Consider the following 16618-nt stretch of genomic DNA (forward strand, 5'->3'; position numbering starts at 1 on the left):
CTCCTTTGTCACAGATTAATTAACCATAAGTGTGTGGGTTTATTTCTGGGCTCTCTATTCCATTCCATTGATCAATGTGTCTGTTTTTGTGCCAGTACCATACTGTTTTGATTAGTATAGCTTTGTAGTATAATCTGAAGTCCAGGAGCCTGATTCCTCCAGTCTGTTCTTCTTTCTCAAGATTGCTTTGGCTATTTGGGGTCTTCTGTGTTTCCATATAAATTTTAAAATTATTTGTTCTAGGTCTGTGAAAAATGCCATTGATACTTTGATATGCATTGCACTGAATCTGCAGATTGCCTTGGGTGGTATGGTCATTTTAACAATACTAATTCTTCCAATCCAAGAATATGGTATATCTCTCCATCTGTTTGTGTGTCTTCAATTTCTTTCATTAGTGTCTTATAGTTTTCCAAGTACAGGTCTTTTGCCTCCACAGGTAGGTTTATTCCTAGGTATTTTATTCTTTTTGATGCAATGGTAAATGGGATTGTTTCCTTAACTTCTCTTTCTGATAGTCTGTTGTTAGTGTATAGAAATGCAACAGATTTTTAAATATTACTTTTGTATCCTGCAACTTTACCAAATTCATTGATGAGCTCTAGTAGTTTTCTGGTGGCGTCTTTAGGATTTTCTATGTACAGTATCATGTCATCTGCAAACAGTGACAGTTTTAGTTCTTCCTTTCCAATTTGGATTCCTTTGACTTTTTTTCCTTCTCTGGTAGCTGTGGCTAGGACTTCCAAAACTACATTGAATAAAAGTGGTAAGAGTGGACAGCCTCGTATATAAAATATAGCATATATACATAATCATAATGTACAATTTACTTTAAATTTTTTAATGTTAAAATATAGCATATATACACACTGCATTGTACTGTTTAAAGAAAAATGAAACAAAAACCCTATATACTAATCCACAAGCTTACAAAACTTGTAGTTCTGAAAACTTCAAATCTTCTATGAGCACTCTGACAGGAAAAAATTCTGGCATTTCTAAAACACAGGACATGTAGTTCTTTCTCTGTTCTAGCAGAAAGTGAACCACAGGTTAGACTGCATTCCAGGCAACAGACAAGTATAATTTCCATTATTCATTTAAGTAATTTTATGAGCTATTCTGGCTTTTCAGTACATAACTTGGGAGAAAGAGTTGGTTAATAACACAAAGAAACAACTTTGAATCTCATTTAATTATTGAGTACAAATATATAAGTGCAAAACATATTTTGGATTTTTTTGTCTATAATAAGCATCATATATTTGGTTAAGAGCTAACATGCTGTATATTTACTTTAAATGCCTCAACTTTTATCCTGAAGTCATAATTTTATTAGTGCTGTTTTTGTCATCAAAGTTCAGTACTTCTCTTACTCTTCAGCATTTGTCAGTGGAGATAACCAAAAGCTGTTCTAGCCTGTCAATGAAGATGTACTTCTGCAACACCTGGTGTCCTACCGTGGCTTAATCTATTAACTTTAGCAAAAAAGTCCCAGTAGCCCACCTGTGGTCTCAACCCTCCTCGTCAGTAGAACAGTAGAGGATGGACTAAGTTGTGGGCTGCTACAGTTGCTATAATTTCAAGCCACTTTAGAGCACAGCAATCCTTACAAGCAGTTACATGGTAGGTAGAACAAGTGAAAAGAACACACAGGTGCAATCACTTGATATTATCTAACCTGGTTGCATGCACACCTTGAAGAGAAACCACATTGTCTGCAGTATCCAAAGTTCCTGCACATACAGATTCAATTTCTCTTGTGACGTTATGCTTTGCTGCACTGACTCTTCGTCCTAACTCCTCCTCAAGGTGGAGCAGCTGGAATAAGTTTGGTTTTACCTCTGATTACAATTTACAGTTGTCCCTAGGCATCCCATGTGGATTAGTTAGTTCCAGAACCCCTGAAGATACCAAAATCCGTGGATGCTTAAGTTCTTTATATAAAATGGCATAGTATTTGCGTATAGCCTATGCATATCCTCCTTTATACTTTAAATCATCTCTAGATTACTTATAAACTCTCATACAATGTAAGTGCTATGTAAATCAACAAACTTAAGTTTTGCTTTTTGGAACTTTCTGGAATTTTTTTCAATCACAGGTTGGTTGAATCCCTGGATACCAAGGGCTGACAGTACTGTGTTTTCTCTCATTATAATTTGTAACCAGAGGTGAGGACCACATTGCCAGGGCAAACAGGAGTTGGATATGTGCAGTTCCACCTTTAGTGAAACCTTGTCTATGTGGTCATTCAGTGTTTTAGGGACCCTTCATTTCTTCAGTTGCAAAACAACATTCTGTAGTTTCCCTCTTCTGATTTTGTGAGTTCCTTCACAAAATCTTAGTGATCTGTACGTGTTGGCCTGGATTTCAGTGACTTTTACACATGTATTTCTATTAACCAGTATTGATGCATTCCCCCAAACATTATACTAGATTGATCCATTCAACTTTCCTCTCTTTCAGAAATTCTAAATTTTTATCTCTGTAGAAAAATAAGCCTATTTGTAATAAATAATCTATTAATAAAAATTCTCCTGCAAGGTTCATATAATGTGTTCACCAAAATACAGCATTTATTATAGACAATATTTTTAAAAATTCGAGTGCATTATAATAATGCTTTAGCGCATTTTGTGTTATCTTTCTCATTTTAGTATCCTGTGAGTGTATGGCTTTTTCCAACAGACTCAACTTGTTCCTAATTAATATTTTTGTTTCCCTTTAATGCTTAAATGGTTACAATATGACGACTGCATTTCCCTTTTAAAATGCCTTCCTTTTTTGATACTTTCCTAGATAACTGAAAGAATTATTTCTAACAACAAAATATGTTTCTGACCCCTTTTATTTTCCCTGCCACAAAACATGAAATAAATTTGTTCCCAAGAAGACCATTATTGCTTTTAAGAAGAATAGTATATTAGAAAATCTGGGCTTGGGGGTGCATGGTCAATGGTTCTTCGTGGCTCTGGGAATACAAAGATGACAGCAGGGAAAGGCTACTTACATTCCTTAAGATGCAGAAGGAGACGTTCTTCTTTTTTAAATAAACAGTCACCAGTTTATGATGATGGTTCCAATTCACTTTTACTTTCAATGAGTTATTTTTTTAAATTAGCTCTAACAGAAAATTTTTAAATAAAAGGTTTTTCCCCTCTGAGGTACCAGCTTTTCCTTTTTGTCTACTCTCTATGCTATGTATTTTCCTACCAAACCATATGTGTAAATTTAAATGTTGAACTGAAATTAAGAAGTCCTCATTTCCTTCTTTTTCCCTTTTTAATTTTTTGACCCTTGGCCTAAACATCCTGGAGTCAGTGGCACAGTGTGCAAATTCAGATGATATTTTTTGTCATATGTTCATCATCTGAGCATATCAGCAAATGTCAGAAAAGAAAGTCCAACTCCCAACCACCACCAACACCTCAGAGATAAACAAAGGTACTTAAAGACCATTTGCCAAAACAAACTTAGCATCATTTAATCAGATTTATTCAAGAATCCTGCTCCATATTTCTCTATTTGAGCTCCATTCTTTGAATATATATCCTGCTTTCCCCATTACTTTTCTTTTTTCCAGAGCCATGCCCATTTTTCTATCATCAGCAGTTTTAATGCTGAACTCCAATTTCTAGTAACATCAGCTTTTTACTACCGTACATCTATAAAACCAGCCTGTCAGCAAATCTTATTCAGTTCTTTCTCTGAATAGTCCCAGAATTTGACCACTCCTCACTAGCCCCAGTACCAACACTCAGTCCACTTTATTTATATACCACTGTCATCTCGTCTCCAGACTTGAAAATTAGCCTCATCAATGGCCTCCCTGCTTCCACCCTTCCCTACTTTCATTCTGTTCCTCAACACATCGGCCAAAGAGACACAATTAAAAATTAGATCACATCAGATCTTGCTTTTCTGCTCAACCACTTCAGTGGCCTCCTGGTGCACTCAGTGTAAAAGCCAAAGTACATACAATGGTCTACAAGGTCCTACAAAGGCTGCCTCTTCTTTACCTCCCTGGCCTCACAGTCTTTTTCTCTCCCTTTTCCTCCTTCATTATTTATTGAACTTGTTAGGTATACTCCCATCTCAGGGACTTTGAACTAACTATGCCATTTGATTCTCAAGGATGCCAAGGTTTGCTCCCTCACTTCCTTCAAGTCTTTTTCTTTTTTAAATTTTTATTGGAATATAGTTGATTTATAATGTATTAGTTTCTGGTGTACAAAGTGAATCAGTTATACATATACATATATCCACTCTTTTTTTTTTTAGATTCTTGTTCCATATAGGCCATTACAAAGTATTGAGTAGAGTTTCCTGTGCTATACAGTAGGTTCCTATTAGTTATCTATTTTATATTTAGTAGTGTGTATATGTCAGTCCCAATCTCACAATTTATCCCTCCTCCCTCCCTTATCCCCTGGTAACCATAAGTTTGTTTTCTATATCCATGACTCTACTTCTATTTTTGTAAGTTCAATTGTACTCCCCCTTTATTTTAGATTCCACATATAAGCAATATCATATATTTGTCTTTCTGTGTCTGACTTACTTCACTCAGTATGACAATCTCTACGTCCATCCATGTTGCTGCAGATGGCATTGTTTTTTTTTTATTGCTAAGTAATATTCCATGTGGTATATATGTATCACATCTTCTTTATCCATTCCTCTGTTGATGGACATAGGTTGCTTTCATGTCCTGGCTATTGTAGATAGTGCTGCAATGAACACTGAGGTGCATGTATCTTTTTGTATTATGATTTTCTCTGGGTATATGCCCAGGAGTGGGATTGCTGGGTCATATGGTAGTTCTAGTTTTTGTTTTTAAAGGAACCTCCATACTGTTCTCCATAGTGGCTGCACCAGTTTACATTCCCACCAACACTGTAGGAGGGTTCCCTTTTCTCTACACCCTCTCCAGCATTTGTTGTTTGTAGATTTTTTTGACTGGTGTGAGGTGATACCTCATTGTAGTTTTCACTTGCGTTTTTCTAATAATTAGCGATGCTGAACATCTTTCCATGTGCTTCTTGGCCATCTGTATGTCATCTTTGGAGAAATGTCTATTTAGATCTTCCCCCCTTTTTTGATTGGGTTATTTGTTTTTTTGATATTGAGCTACATGAGCTATTTGTATATTTTGGAGATTAATCCCTTGTCGGTTGCTTCATTTGCAAATATCTTCTCCCAGTCTGAGGGTTTTGTTTTGTTTATGGTTTCCTTTGCTGTGCAAAAGTTTTTAAGTTTAACACATATTTGACGGGAGACGTATTACGGCCACAGGCATTAGTTTCTGCAAAAATCCCCTGGGTCAATAATGTGTTAATCAGATCCCATTTGTTTATTTTTGTTTTTATTTTCATTACTCTAGGAGGTGGATACTTCCTTTAAGCCTTAATTCAAGAATCACTTTCTCACTAAGACTCTCTTGGTCTTACCTTTCCCATCAATTGTTCTCCTTATCCCTACCCCTACTTCATATCCTTTCTCTGCTATGTGCTTTCTTCCCCTTAAGACCTACCATTAATATAATCTGTAGTTTATTTTCCTTGTTTATTGGTTTTCTATTTGACTAGGATATAAGTTTGGGGTTTTTTAGGATATAAGTTTTATGGCAGCAGTGTTCTATATCCATCTGGCTCACTGATCTTTCCCCAGTGCCTAGAATAGTGTCTGGTACATAGTGGGTGCTCTATAAATATATTCATTTCAGTGAATGAATGAAAAATATCAGAAAAATATAACAAGTTAGTATAGATATATATTGGAAAAATATAACAAATATTAAATTAGAAACTACCCAGAAAGATTTCAGTGCACAACGTGCTCTGCGAATTTTCACAATGATAGTGTCCCACAAGAAACAACTCACCAAAGACAAATATACAACTGAATTATAGAACACTCTAGTTACAGTTCTACTCTCATTATATTTAGAAACCCCAATGCCAATACAAGTAATTTCCAGACATCACTGGTGCATCCCCAGTGAAACCGTGCCCCACAAGGTTAGAAAGCTCATTCTGAACCTGTGCCCCATAGGGTTAACAGAAACTGGCGACTGACAGCAATTCTTTAGCTTGTCTTACAGAACAGCAGATAAGGGAGAGTCTTGTTAAAAGTCCCTATGCTTGTAATCTGCCTCCACTCATCAAACTTGCCTTAATTGTTCCTGCAAATTGCGTACCTTCCAAGCTTCACATACCTTAGACAAATACTGTATATCACAAGACTCCTTTAACCACCCCCTACAGATAACACCTCTGACATATGGGTCGCTACAGTAATGGCTGCTTCAGAAACATGGAGCTAATCTTGCCCAGTTCAAACTGGTCAAGACCACTTGACCATTCAACTGAGCCTGCTCAAGTGTGCAATGGGTGACCTTTTGACATCTGAGGGCCAAAAGTTCCACCCCCAGATCATGCTAACACCCACATTTTCTGAACATACATCCTGTGAAGAAGCATGTAACTCAGATATGCCTGCAAAGAGCAGACATTACCTCACCTTTTTCCTGCCTCCAAACACCTTCACGGGCCTCTCTGACTACGCTATACTCTTCATGCACAAACAATCCAAGCCCCTTGCCTTTGGGGAGGTGGATCAGAGATTTGCTCTCCTGTTTCCTCACTTGGCTGCCTCTTGAATAAACCCTTTCTCTGCTGCAAACCTCAGCGTCTCAGCATTAGGCTTTCTGCATGTCGGACAAAGAAACCTGGTTTGGTAACACCAGCAGTTTTTGTCCCACATGTTTAAAAAGAAAAAAAGAAAGCATAGAGAATTCAGAAAAATGTATCTACATATGTAAAGGCCAAAATTTTGCATGGATTCTATTATGCTCTGTCTACAATCCTCAATTCTGTAGTATACAGTTAAGTGCAAGATAATTACAGAATAAAATACAAACCACCTTTCATAATTAAAACCCACAAAATTGACCCTATTTACCATAAAAGATTTCTCTCATTCAAGTAAAGATCATCTGAATTAAAAAATTTTAATTCCCTAATTGTAGCATGCATCTTTTCATTCGTTCAAATTTAAAAGTTTAATATTTTAAAGTCCTCATATGGAAATCATTTGCAATTTGCAAGTGTAAACCTTAAAAAGTTACTTTTACTAAAAGATGTGGTACTGAGCATATTGGGGTCTGGGCTGCTTGGAAGAGAGGGAGTGGAGAGTACAAGACCTCAGAAGCCAGGACCTCAAGGCAAAATTCTAAAATTAACTTTCCCCAGCCCCAGAAAAAAAATGTCCTTCAAAATCTTTAGCCATGAAGAACTATTTAATAACCAGTATTCTCGGTGTATTCCTCTATAAAAATTCCACCACCATCACTCCCATCAAATCTCTAAATCTTTTTTTTTTTTTTATTCCAGGCCAGCAACATGGCTTTTTCCTAAATAAATAAAATTAAATGCCAATCACAAAACTTAGAGATTTAAAATACAACCCAATTAATAAAGCCCTCTAAGTAGTCTTAAAACCATTCTTTTCAGTATGTTTGGGAACTATGGACCACACTAGAAATAATAAAATCTGCAACATTTCTAATCTGACCTTTAAAAATAATCTAGTTAAGAACAGAGTATTAGCATTGTTTTCTGGATAATTTATTTTTGAAGAGCAAATAACTTCAATGTGTTATAATATCCCCTAACTACTCAGGTTTCCTGCCAATCTCAGCAACACTTTCTTCAAAGTAAATGGTGGAAAAAGAACAATGTAAGTGTTTTGAAAATGAGAAATAAAGTAACTTTATGTTTATATTCTTCACTTGGATGGGATATAGTTCTTATAAGTGAACGACTTCAGGGATTTGGAAATCGGAACTTAGATTTCTTTGGGGATCAGAATATCAATCTATTTCACATAAAGCATACTTATGGCTCTAGTGATAACGAGGCTATGCAGAGGGTAGGAAGAGATGAAGGAAGTTGTAAAGAAAGTTGCAACTTCGATTAAATAAAACCCAGTTTCTCTAATGTTGGCAATGGTGGGAGAATCACAACTTGGAAGGACAACAGGGCTTTCCAGGCCTAGGCTTCCTTGGCTTTACCTTGAGGTTTTCTCAATAATTACTGACACTACTGTGCTGGCCTTAACCATTTTACATCCTAGACCAAGCATCTCTTTCCTTAATACCCCAGAGCATAGCCAAGAAAAACCTCTCATGTTTCAAAAGAATTTATACCAAGACTAGGGGGATACAAAAAGAGGAAGCAACTAGACACCAAGGTTAAGATATGGAATGACAAAATCCATTTTGCCCTCTAGAGCTTTTAAGGCTTATCCTCTCCTACTTAGCCAGCCACCACCTAGATGCCACCTTACCACTGTGCATCCAGATACTTACATTTCAGTATCACCCATTCCTAAAGTCTAGACCCAAGACTGACGCCATTTATTCAAATTTACTTAACATTCTGGAAACGTGCTATGATGTTTCATACTTTTTTGGCATGACACTGCTTCCTTTGGAATATTTTTCCCTATTCATCCTCTGAGACCCAGTCTAAGCATCTTTCCTCCATGAAGTCTTCTCTGACTACCCTATGTAGAGTCATTCCTTCCTCTAAATTGTATATGCCTCTTACCATATTCCATGGCAATTACTTGTTTATGGCTGTGTCTCCATGAGATTAAGCTCACCGACTGAAGGAACCCTGCCTTGTTTAATCTCTGTATTCCTTCTTCCCAGTTCCAGGCAAAGTATTTATTAAGTGTCTAATGCCTGGTTATCTGGATGAATGGTTAAAGGTAGCTCTAATACCTCTCCTTTGGAATAAAATATACAGACTTTGTGATTACTATGTTACTCACAGCGCTTTTTTGTTTACTTCCAGGTTTTAGCTATGTTCCTCATGTTGACATTGCCAAAAGTCTGATTTCTGGGCAAGTAAGTTGTTACTGTACCATATAACTTTACAACATATTCTATTCCAACTGTGGCCAAAATGACTAAAACAGCACTTTCCCATTAAGAGTTGCGTACTTTTGGGACTTCCATGGTGGTCCAGTGGCTAAGACTCTGTGCTTCCAATGCAAGGGGGCCCGGGTTCGATCCCTGGTCAGGAAACTAGACCCCACATGCCACAACTAAGAGTTTGCATGCTGCAACTAAAGATCCCACGTGCCACAATGAAGATCTCGCATGCCACAACGAAGATCCTGCATGCCACAACAAAGATCCCACATGCCCCAACTAAGACCCAGTTTAGCCAAATAAATATTTTAAAAAAACGAGTTGTGTACTTTTGAGTAAATCAGGTTACCTGTGTCCCCTAAACAAGATGTTACTTTTTCCTAACTAAATGTCTTTATGATTCTCTACCTATCTCCTTCCACTCCCAATATTATATCTAAAACCTTTTTGCAACAGATGTTTAAAACATATGCATATGTACTTTGTTTAAATTGATATCACTATTTTCTTTCCATATTAAAACACACGCCCATGCCATATTTATCTTTCCATTGTTATAACATATGAACTATGTTTTTTCACTGACTTAATTGCCACAGATTTTAAAGTACATCTAGATATTTTTCTGACTTTATATTAAGCAAATCTTAAGTAAACTACATTGCAATTGTATCTATGAGAAAGTTCTAGATTTCCAATCTAATGGTAGAGTGACTGTCCTTAAACTTTATTTATCTTTCTACCTCACTTCCTTGTCCACAGTCCTTCTGTTTTCCATATACCCCTCGCAATGAGTAAGAGTTGAAATGGTGTTTTTCTGAGGTGAAAGTAATGTTTTCCTAAGCTTAAAATACTGATCTCAAAATCACAAATTAAATAATTGGTACTAAAAATACAATATACTTTTTATAATCCTTTCAAAGTTATAAAATCACATTACCTGATTAGACTGTGATAATCTTAGGACGGTAGGGAATTCATCTTTAAACTTATCTTTAAGGACCATGATTGCTTTCTGGATCCCCTCGACTAAGACAAAAAGAAGTTAGGGGGTTAAAAAAAAAAACTTAACTAAAAATCCCCTAAACATAATTTAAAAGATCATGGAACACTGGGTCCACCTTGGGGATTTAATTCCCAGTTTCCACACCCATATCCCCTTTACAGGAAGACTGTGCATACTTCTTCCAGAGAAGTTCTTCAACATCTGCCCACATATCCGCCCAACAGGTTTGACTGGCATGTTGAGTTCTTGCCTGGGTTCCTAGTTCGAGGCAAGCTTACAGGCCTGGGCACTGCTTGTCCTACTCTACCATTAGTGAGGGATGATGGCAGCCTTCCACTCAGGAACGCAGGCAAGGACAGAACCTGCAGCTCACTGCAGGGATTCTTTGTTACTTCACAATGGGCCTCTGAGAACTTGTTACAGAATCCTCTGAAATCACTCTGGCAGTGAGCAGGAAGAGTGTGTTTGGAGGCACAAGGGGAGGAGAAATGGGATTGGAAAGTGAAGCACACTAAGGAGTTCTGCAATATGAATTAAATTTTGCCCCAATTTCTGCAGTGATACTTCAATTACTGGATCACCTGAGAACAAAGCTCCCTTTGAAAAAAGCTGGCATACGCTTTAAAAGAAATACTTCACACTTGATGCCACGTGGAAAAGAAACACCAGCAGTTAACTCAGAAAGACTTCTGAACAGGTTGTTTTTCCTTCACCCAAATGAGGATCACTAGGTCAGACCCAGGCAAAATCGTGAAGTCTTTGGTTTGCCTTCTTTAAAATCTCAACCTTTTTTTCTTCTTCATCTTTGTCTCTTCTAGCACTCTCCCACCTCAGATGACCATTATTTTCCTCTTATCAAACATGGGAAGAACTGCATATTATGCAGACTTGATTGACTACCTGGTTATATTTTAGTGTGGATGAGCTGAGTTGGTTAACTCAAATCCCATTTTATTTATTTATTATTATTTTTTTAAAATAAATTTATTTATTTTATTTATTTTTGGCTGCATTGGGTCTTTGTTGCTGTGTGCGGCTTTCTCTAGTTGCAGCAAGCAGGGGCTATACTTCGGTGCAGTGCGTGGGCTTCTCATTGCGGTGGCTTCTACTGTTGGGGAGCACGGGCTCTAGGCACGTGGGCTACAGTAGTTGTGGCACACAGGCTCAGTAGTTGTGGCTTGCGCACTCTAGAGTGCAGGCTCAGTAGTTGTGGCGCATGGGCTTACTTGCTTTGGCTGTAGAGCGCAGGCTCAGTAGTTGTGGCGCATGGGCTTAGTTGCTCCGCGGCATGTGGGATCTTCCTGGGCCAGGGCTCGAACCCGTGTCCCCTGCATTGGTAGGCAGATTCTTAACCACTGCACCACCAGGGAAGCCCTCAAATCCCATTTTAATTTGAAGCCTTTATATTTAACTGCAGCTAGATGGGTTTCTTCGGCAAGCACAAAACTGGCTGCTGGAGGTCTATTTAGGGAACTGTCCAGGAAAGAGAAATGTTCATCAAAGGATTCCTCTAGATTGTGAAGCCTGCCAGATCCCCAGCTTTCACTTTGTCCTTAGTCCTTATCTGCCTGAGAATACTCTCCATCACAGCACAACCACCTCTCTGAACCTTAACAGATCCTGCTTTCCTCCATCATAAATCTAATGCGTAAGATAATTATACCCCTAACATTTGGAAAGTGAAATCTATTGCCAGAAAGAATTATTAGACAATGATGAACACACAAACTGGGAGCCTATAAGAAAATGAAAACTTTATTTGTCCTATTAAGATAACTTGGCTATCAGAGTCTACCAGAGTAACACCTGTTAGGACCTGCTCTCTCTGGTCTTATTCTATGTTCTCCACTCCCATCAACTCCCTAATTCTTTTTCCATCTGCCCACCCTCAATGTCCTAGCTCCCAGTTGTTTCACTCAGTTTTCTTTTCATCCATTCTCACCCTCCTAGGCATCCTATAAAACAAACAAATCTACAAGAAAAACATATCATGTTAATATTTCCCACACTTCAAGCTTAACTGACTCTTTGTTAATTATTCTAACAAAATTCTTTTTGTCTTTTCTTTCTTAATGACCCCCTCTCAGGATGGGGAATGGTAGAAAAAGGCAGGGGGTGATAAGTAAAAAAATTCCACGTTGGGCTTCCCTGGTGGCGCAGTGGTTGAGAGTCTGCTTGCCGATGCAGGGGACACGGGTTCGTGCCCTGGTCCGGGAAGATCCCACATGCCACGGAGCAGCTGGGCCCGTGAGCCATGGCTGCTGAGCCTGCGCGTCCGGAGCCTGTGCTCCGCAACGGGAGAGGCCACAACAGTGAGAGGCCCGTGTACCGCAAAAAAAAAAAAAAAAAAAAATTCCACCTTGCCACACTTAACATTTGTGACCATATCTGATAATGTTTTGGTTTTTATTTAATCATATCTTATACCTATATCCTTATACATCTTACATTATTACAGATAAAGTTAGATGAAATAATGTCAATGGCTATCTTTAATTGTTATTCTTTACAACTCATAATTGAGTGGTCCATACTTACAAAATAAATTCTAATAAGAATCTGAGGCAGTTTGTATGTAGGATGTTTGAAAATTGAATCATTTGAAATGTACTAAGGGAACTTATTCTTTAAAAGTAACTAACCCTAGATAAATTCTTCTATAAGGTAAATAACCATCTTTTTCCCACGAAAAATAAATACCTGCTATGTATCTTGTAAATACAGATTTTCAAAGATGTTTCAAAATAGAGATAACATTTTGCTTCTCCTTAAAGTTATTTAATAACTATATTCTACAATTCCAGTTGGGTACCATTAGTATGGTACCCAACCATATTAATGGATGAAAAGACTGATGCAAGTCCTCAAATAGTTACAGTAAAATGATAGGCCACACAGGGAACAGAATTAACAACATTGGCATTGCTACTGAACTTTGGGAACTGCTGAGGTTCATTAGATGGTAGGAAGCTAGGAAGCAGATTTGTTGTTGTCTGTTTCCTGTATCACAATATAAACTTCATGAGCTCAGGGTCTTTGGTTGGCTCAAGGCTATATTCCCAATATGTAGATAATGCTTTTACAATTTTACAAAAATATTTCCTGGAAGAATATAATCATAGTTGTTACTTATGTCCTAGGCAGGATGAAAATTTTTATCATTAACAAATTCATTGTGGAATCAATTAAATGATATGTAAATGCAAAACAAGACACATTACATATACATACACACACATAATGTTTATCAAACACTATGGGAAGAAAACTTTTTTTCCCCACACACAAAGCACTACATTTTAATTTATTTTACCCATGACAGTGACATAACCTAAATAATTAACTGAATTAATTCAAGATGAGCTTAGTAAGAACTAGCAAGTAGATACACAAATAGAGAACATGTGTTTGATTTTTCTTTACACTTTTTTAGCTAGATACTACTGAGTAGATTAATTGCACCCTATTATTCTATATATTTGAGGATAGAAAATAAAAGTGTAGCAAGTTCATGGATTTAGTACTGATAATAACATGAGTAAATGAAAATATATGATGCAGTAGAGATCAAAAGAATATACCTGTAATACACACTACTATATATAAAATAGATAACTCATAAGGACCTACTGTATGGCACAGGGAACTCAATACTCGTTCGTTCATATGGCTGAGTAATATTCTATTGTATGTATATAGCACGTCTTCCTAATCTAGTCATCTGTCGATGGGCATTTATGTTGTTTCCATGTCTTGGCTACTGTAAATAGTACTGCTATGAACATTGGGGTGCATGTATCTTTTCGAATTAGAAGTTTTTTGAGTGACTTTAGAACACAGTTCAGAACGTTCCAAGGACAAAAAGAACTAGAAAAGCCATTTTAGATTTCATTCAGTCATTTCCTTGGAAGTGTTGATATCGGTTTTGTTATCTGAAATCATTTTCCTCATAATGCAGTCTAAACACATTTTGGGGTTAATAATGTTAGGCATCAAGAATTTCAGGATAAGAGAAAAAAACACCTAATTATAAAATCAAAGAACAGAGTAAAACACTGTAATGTTAAACAGAATTGACTATATCATCATAAACTCACGATTTTCAAAAATACATTTTTTCAAGCTGTACAGAATGAAATAACTAGAAACATTGCCAACTCAGTAGAAAAGAGCACCCCTAGCACCCAGATTCTGGGACTCTTTTTTTTTTAATTAATTAATTAATTTATGGCTGTGTTGGGTCTTTGTTGCTGCATGCAGGCTTTCTCTAGTTGCGGTGAGCAGGGGCTACTCTCCGTTGTGGTGTGCAGGCTTCTCATTGCGATGGCTTCTCTTGTTGTGGAGCATGGGCTCTAGGCACATGGGTTTCATTAGTTGTAGGCTCTAGAGCGCAGGCTCAGTAGTTGTGGCACACGGGCTTAGTTGCTCCACGGCATATGGGATCTTCCCGGACCAGGGCTCGAACCCATGTCCCCTGCATTGGCATTTGGATTCTTAACTACTGCACCACCAGGGAAGTCCCTTTGGGCTTTAATATAATTCTCCCCTACCATGAGCCAGGACTCCTTGAAGAAATAGCTGACATCAGTCTGCAGCAGCAGAAGTACAAGATGAAGCAGGGAGATCTCAGGCCAGAAAGGAAGAAAGCTTTTTGAAGGTTAATGGGGTCCTATTAGGAGGACACAGAAGGCAGCTGGAAGGAGCTACAAAGGCCTCCTTTACAATGGAAGACTCAGGCCATGTGAATGTTCACTGCTGCACTAATCGTAATATCAAGAAATTGTAAGCAACCCAAACATCCATTCTTCAACTACAGAATTAATAAATCAATTATAATATACCCATAATGGTTACTCTACAGCAGTAAACATGAACGAATTATAGCTACATGCAACATCGTGAATAAATCTCAGTAATATAATAATTTTGAATGAGAAAAAGCAAGATACAGAAAAAAAAGCAGAGCATGATTTCATTTATATGAAGTTCAAAAACACTCAAAACTAAGCAATATATTAGGAGTACACATATATGTGGCAAAATAGAGAAAAAAACCAAGGGAACCATAAACATAAAATTCAGGATAGTGGTTACTACTTCTGAGAGAAGAATGAAGAGGTGGGGTTGGACAAAGCCACATAAGGATTTTGAAGGTAATGGTAGTGTAATTTTTCTAAAACTTAATCATGTGTATGGGTATCGAAGGACTATAATCTTTATCCCTTACAACGACATATAAATATATCTTCTCAATATTTAATAAAAACAATGAAAGGAAATAACCTCATGAACAAATTGCTGTAAAAACTTTGGTAAAAAATTGTCATTAAAAGCTATTCCAGTAATAATGGTAAAGGGACTTTTTTCATTTATTCGATATTTACTGAGCACCTACTATGTGTCATCACTGTTCAGCACTGGGAATAGGGTACTGAATAAAATAGACAAAAACCCTTGCTCTACTGGAACTTACATCCAGTGGAACAGAATCAAACTATTTGCTATTTTCTATGGACCTAGAAAAGCCATTTCTTTCATTAGTAACTTGCTCAGATTTTGAGGTGAATGTTTCACAACTATATTCTACATAATGTGTAAAAAACTAACTATATATTGATATAAAACATTCTTCTGATTGAAAAGATCTTATTTTAGTCTTAGAAAAGTTTATGTTACAAATCTATGTTTTAGATGAAAATCTTTCTTTTCTTACATCTCCCTCATCAAATCTGTAGTCATAACCAGAAATAAGAGTTTTTGAGCAGCTACATATCTTCTGATAGACATCTCCACTTTGGAAACAGGCAATCTATAAGTGAAGCCTTTCAAGAAAAGCAATATTAAACACATTTAAGTATCCATAGTCCGCATATTTTTATGGGCTTTGGTTAGAGTCTCAGACTTATCTACTTTATGCTGTAACCTCTGCCAGGAGTGACTAAAAATATGGATTTTGTATTTCGGTCCTTTCCCTTATAGACATAGAGTGTATAGCTTAACTGCCTAGATACTTAAGCAGCTCTCCCTGGTCAAACCAATAATATTCAAATATAATGAAAAAGAAAACCAGTGAATTCCAAATAATTCTATATAATTATAAAAAAGAAAATTGTTATGTTCACTCAAAGGAGCAAAACATGAAAACACTGAAGGATGCAGTCCACTCTTTCTTTGACCCAACACTTTGACAGCAAGTTGATGACACGTCTTTAAAGCTGAGCCCAGACAAGATATAATTCACCACGTGCACATTTATGTAAACTTACCATGAGACTACATTTATGTTCAGCCAGTACCAACCAATCCTCTTAAGTATTTCTAAGGTATTTGTACAAAAATATTCTTACAAGTTAAAATTGTGACAAATTATACAATTATAATAACAATGCCCTTTATTTTAAAATGAAGTCCTCTTGACCAATGATTTACATTGCCTCTGCCTAATTTGTAGTTGGTATTCAATTTTCACACAAACAAGTCAATAAAGCCCAAAACTAAACATGTCTAATATGCGTTATCTAGGCAATTAGAAGATTGGGAAATCAAGCTTTGTTTTTCTTTTAACAGATGTAGTAAAGCCAGATTATTTTTTCAGATTCTATTTATGTTAAGAAAACAGGATGGTTTTGTAGACCGTACATGAGTATTACTATCTCTCTACAAATGAC

At 36.9% G+C, this 16618-nt stretch overlaps 1 protein-coding gene across 1 annotated transcript in view; it reads right to left on the bottom strand.

The window, feature by feature from the left end:
- Positions 1–16618, bottom strand: part of SPATA9 (spermatogenesis associated 9) — a 74222-nt gene that overhangs the window by 20185 nt on the left and 37419 nt on the right. Inside the window, 1 exon segment of the mRNA XM_067731270.1 lies at positions 9885–9973. Coding sequence (XP_067587371.1) covers positions 9885–9973 — 89 coding nt within the window.

Source organism: Pseudorca crassidens, chromosome 3, assembly GCF_039906515.1.
Source record: "Pseudorca crassidens isolate mPseCra1 chromosome 3, mPseCra1.hap1, whole genome shotgun sequence".
Classification (NCBI taxonomy): Eukaryota; Metazoa; Chordata; class Mammalia; order Artiodactyla; family Delphinidae; genus Pseudorca; species Pseudorca crassidens.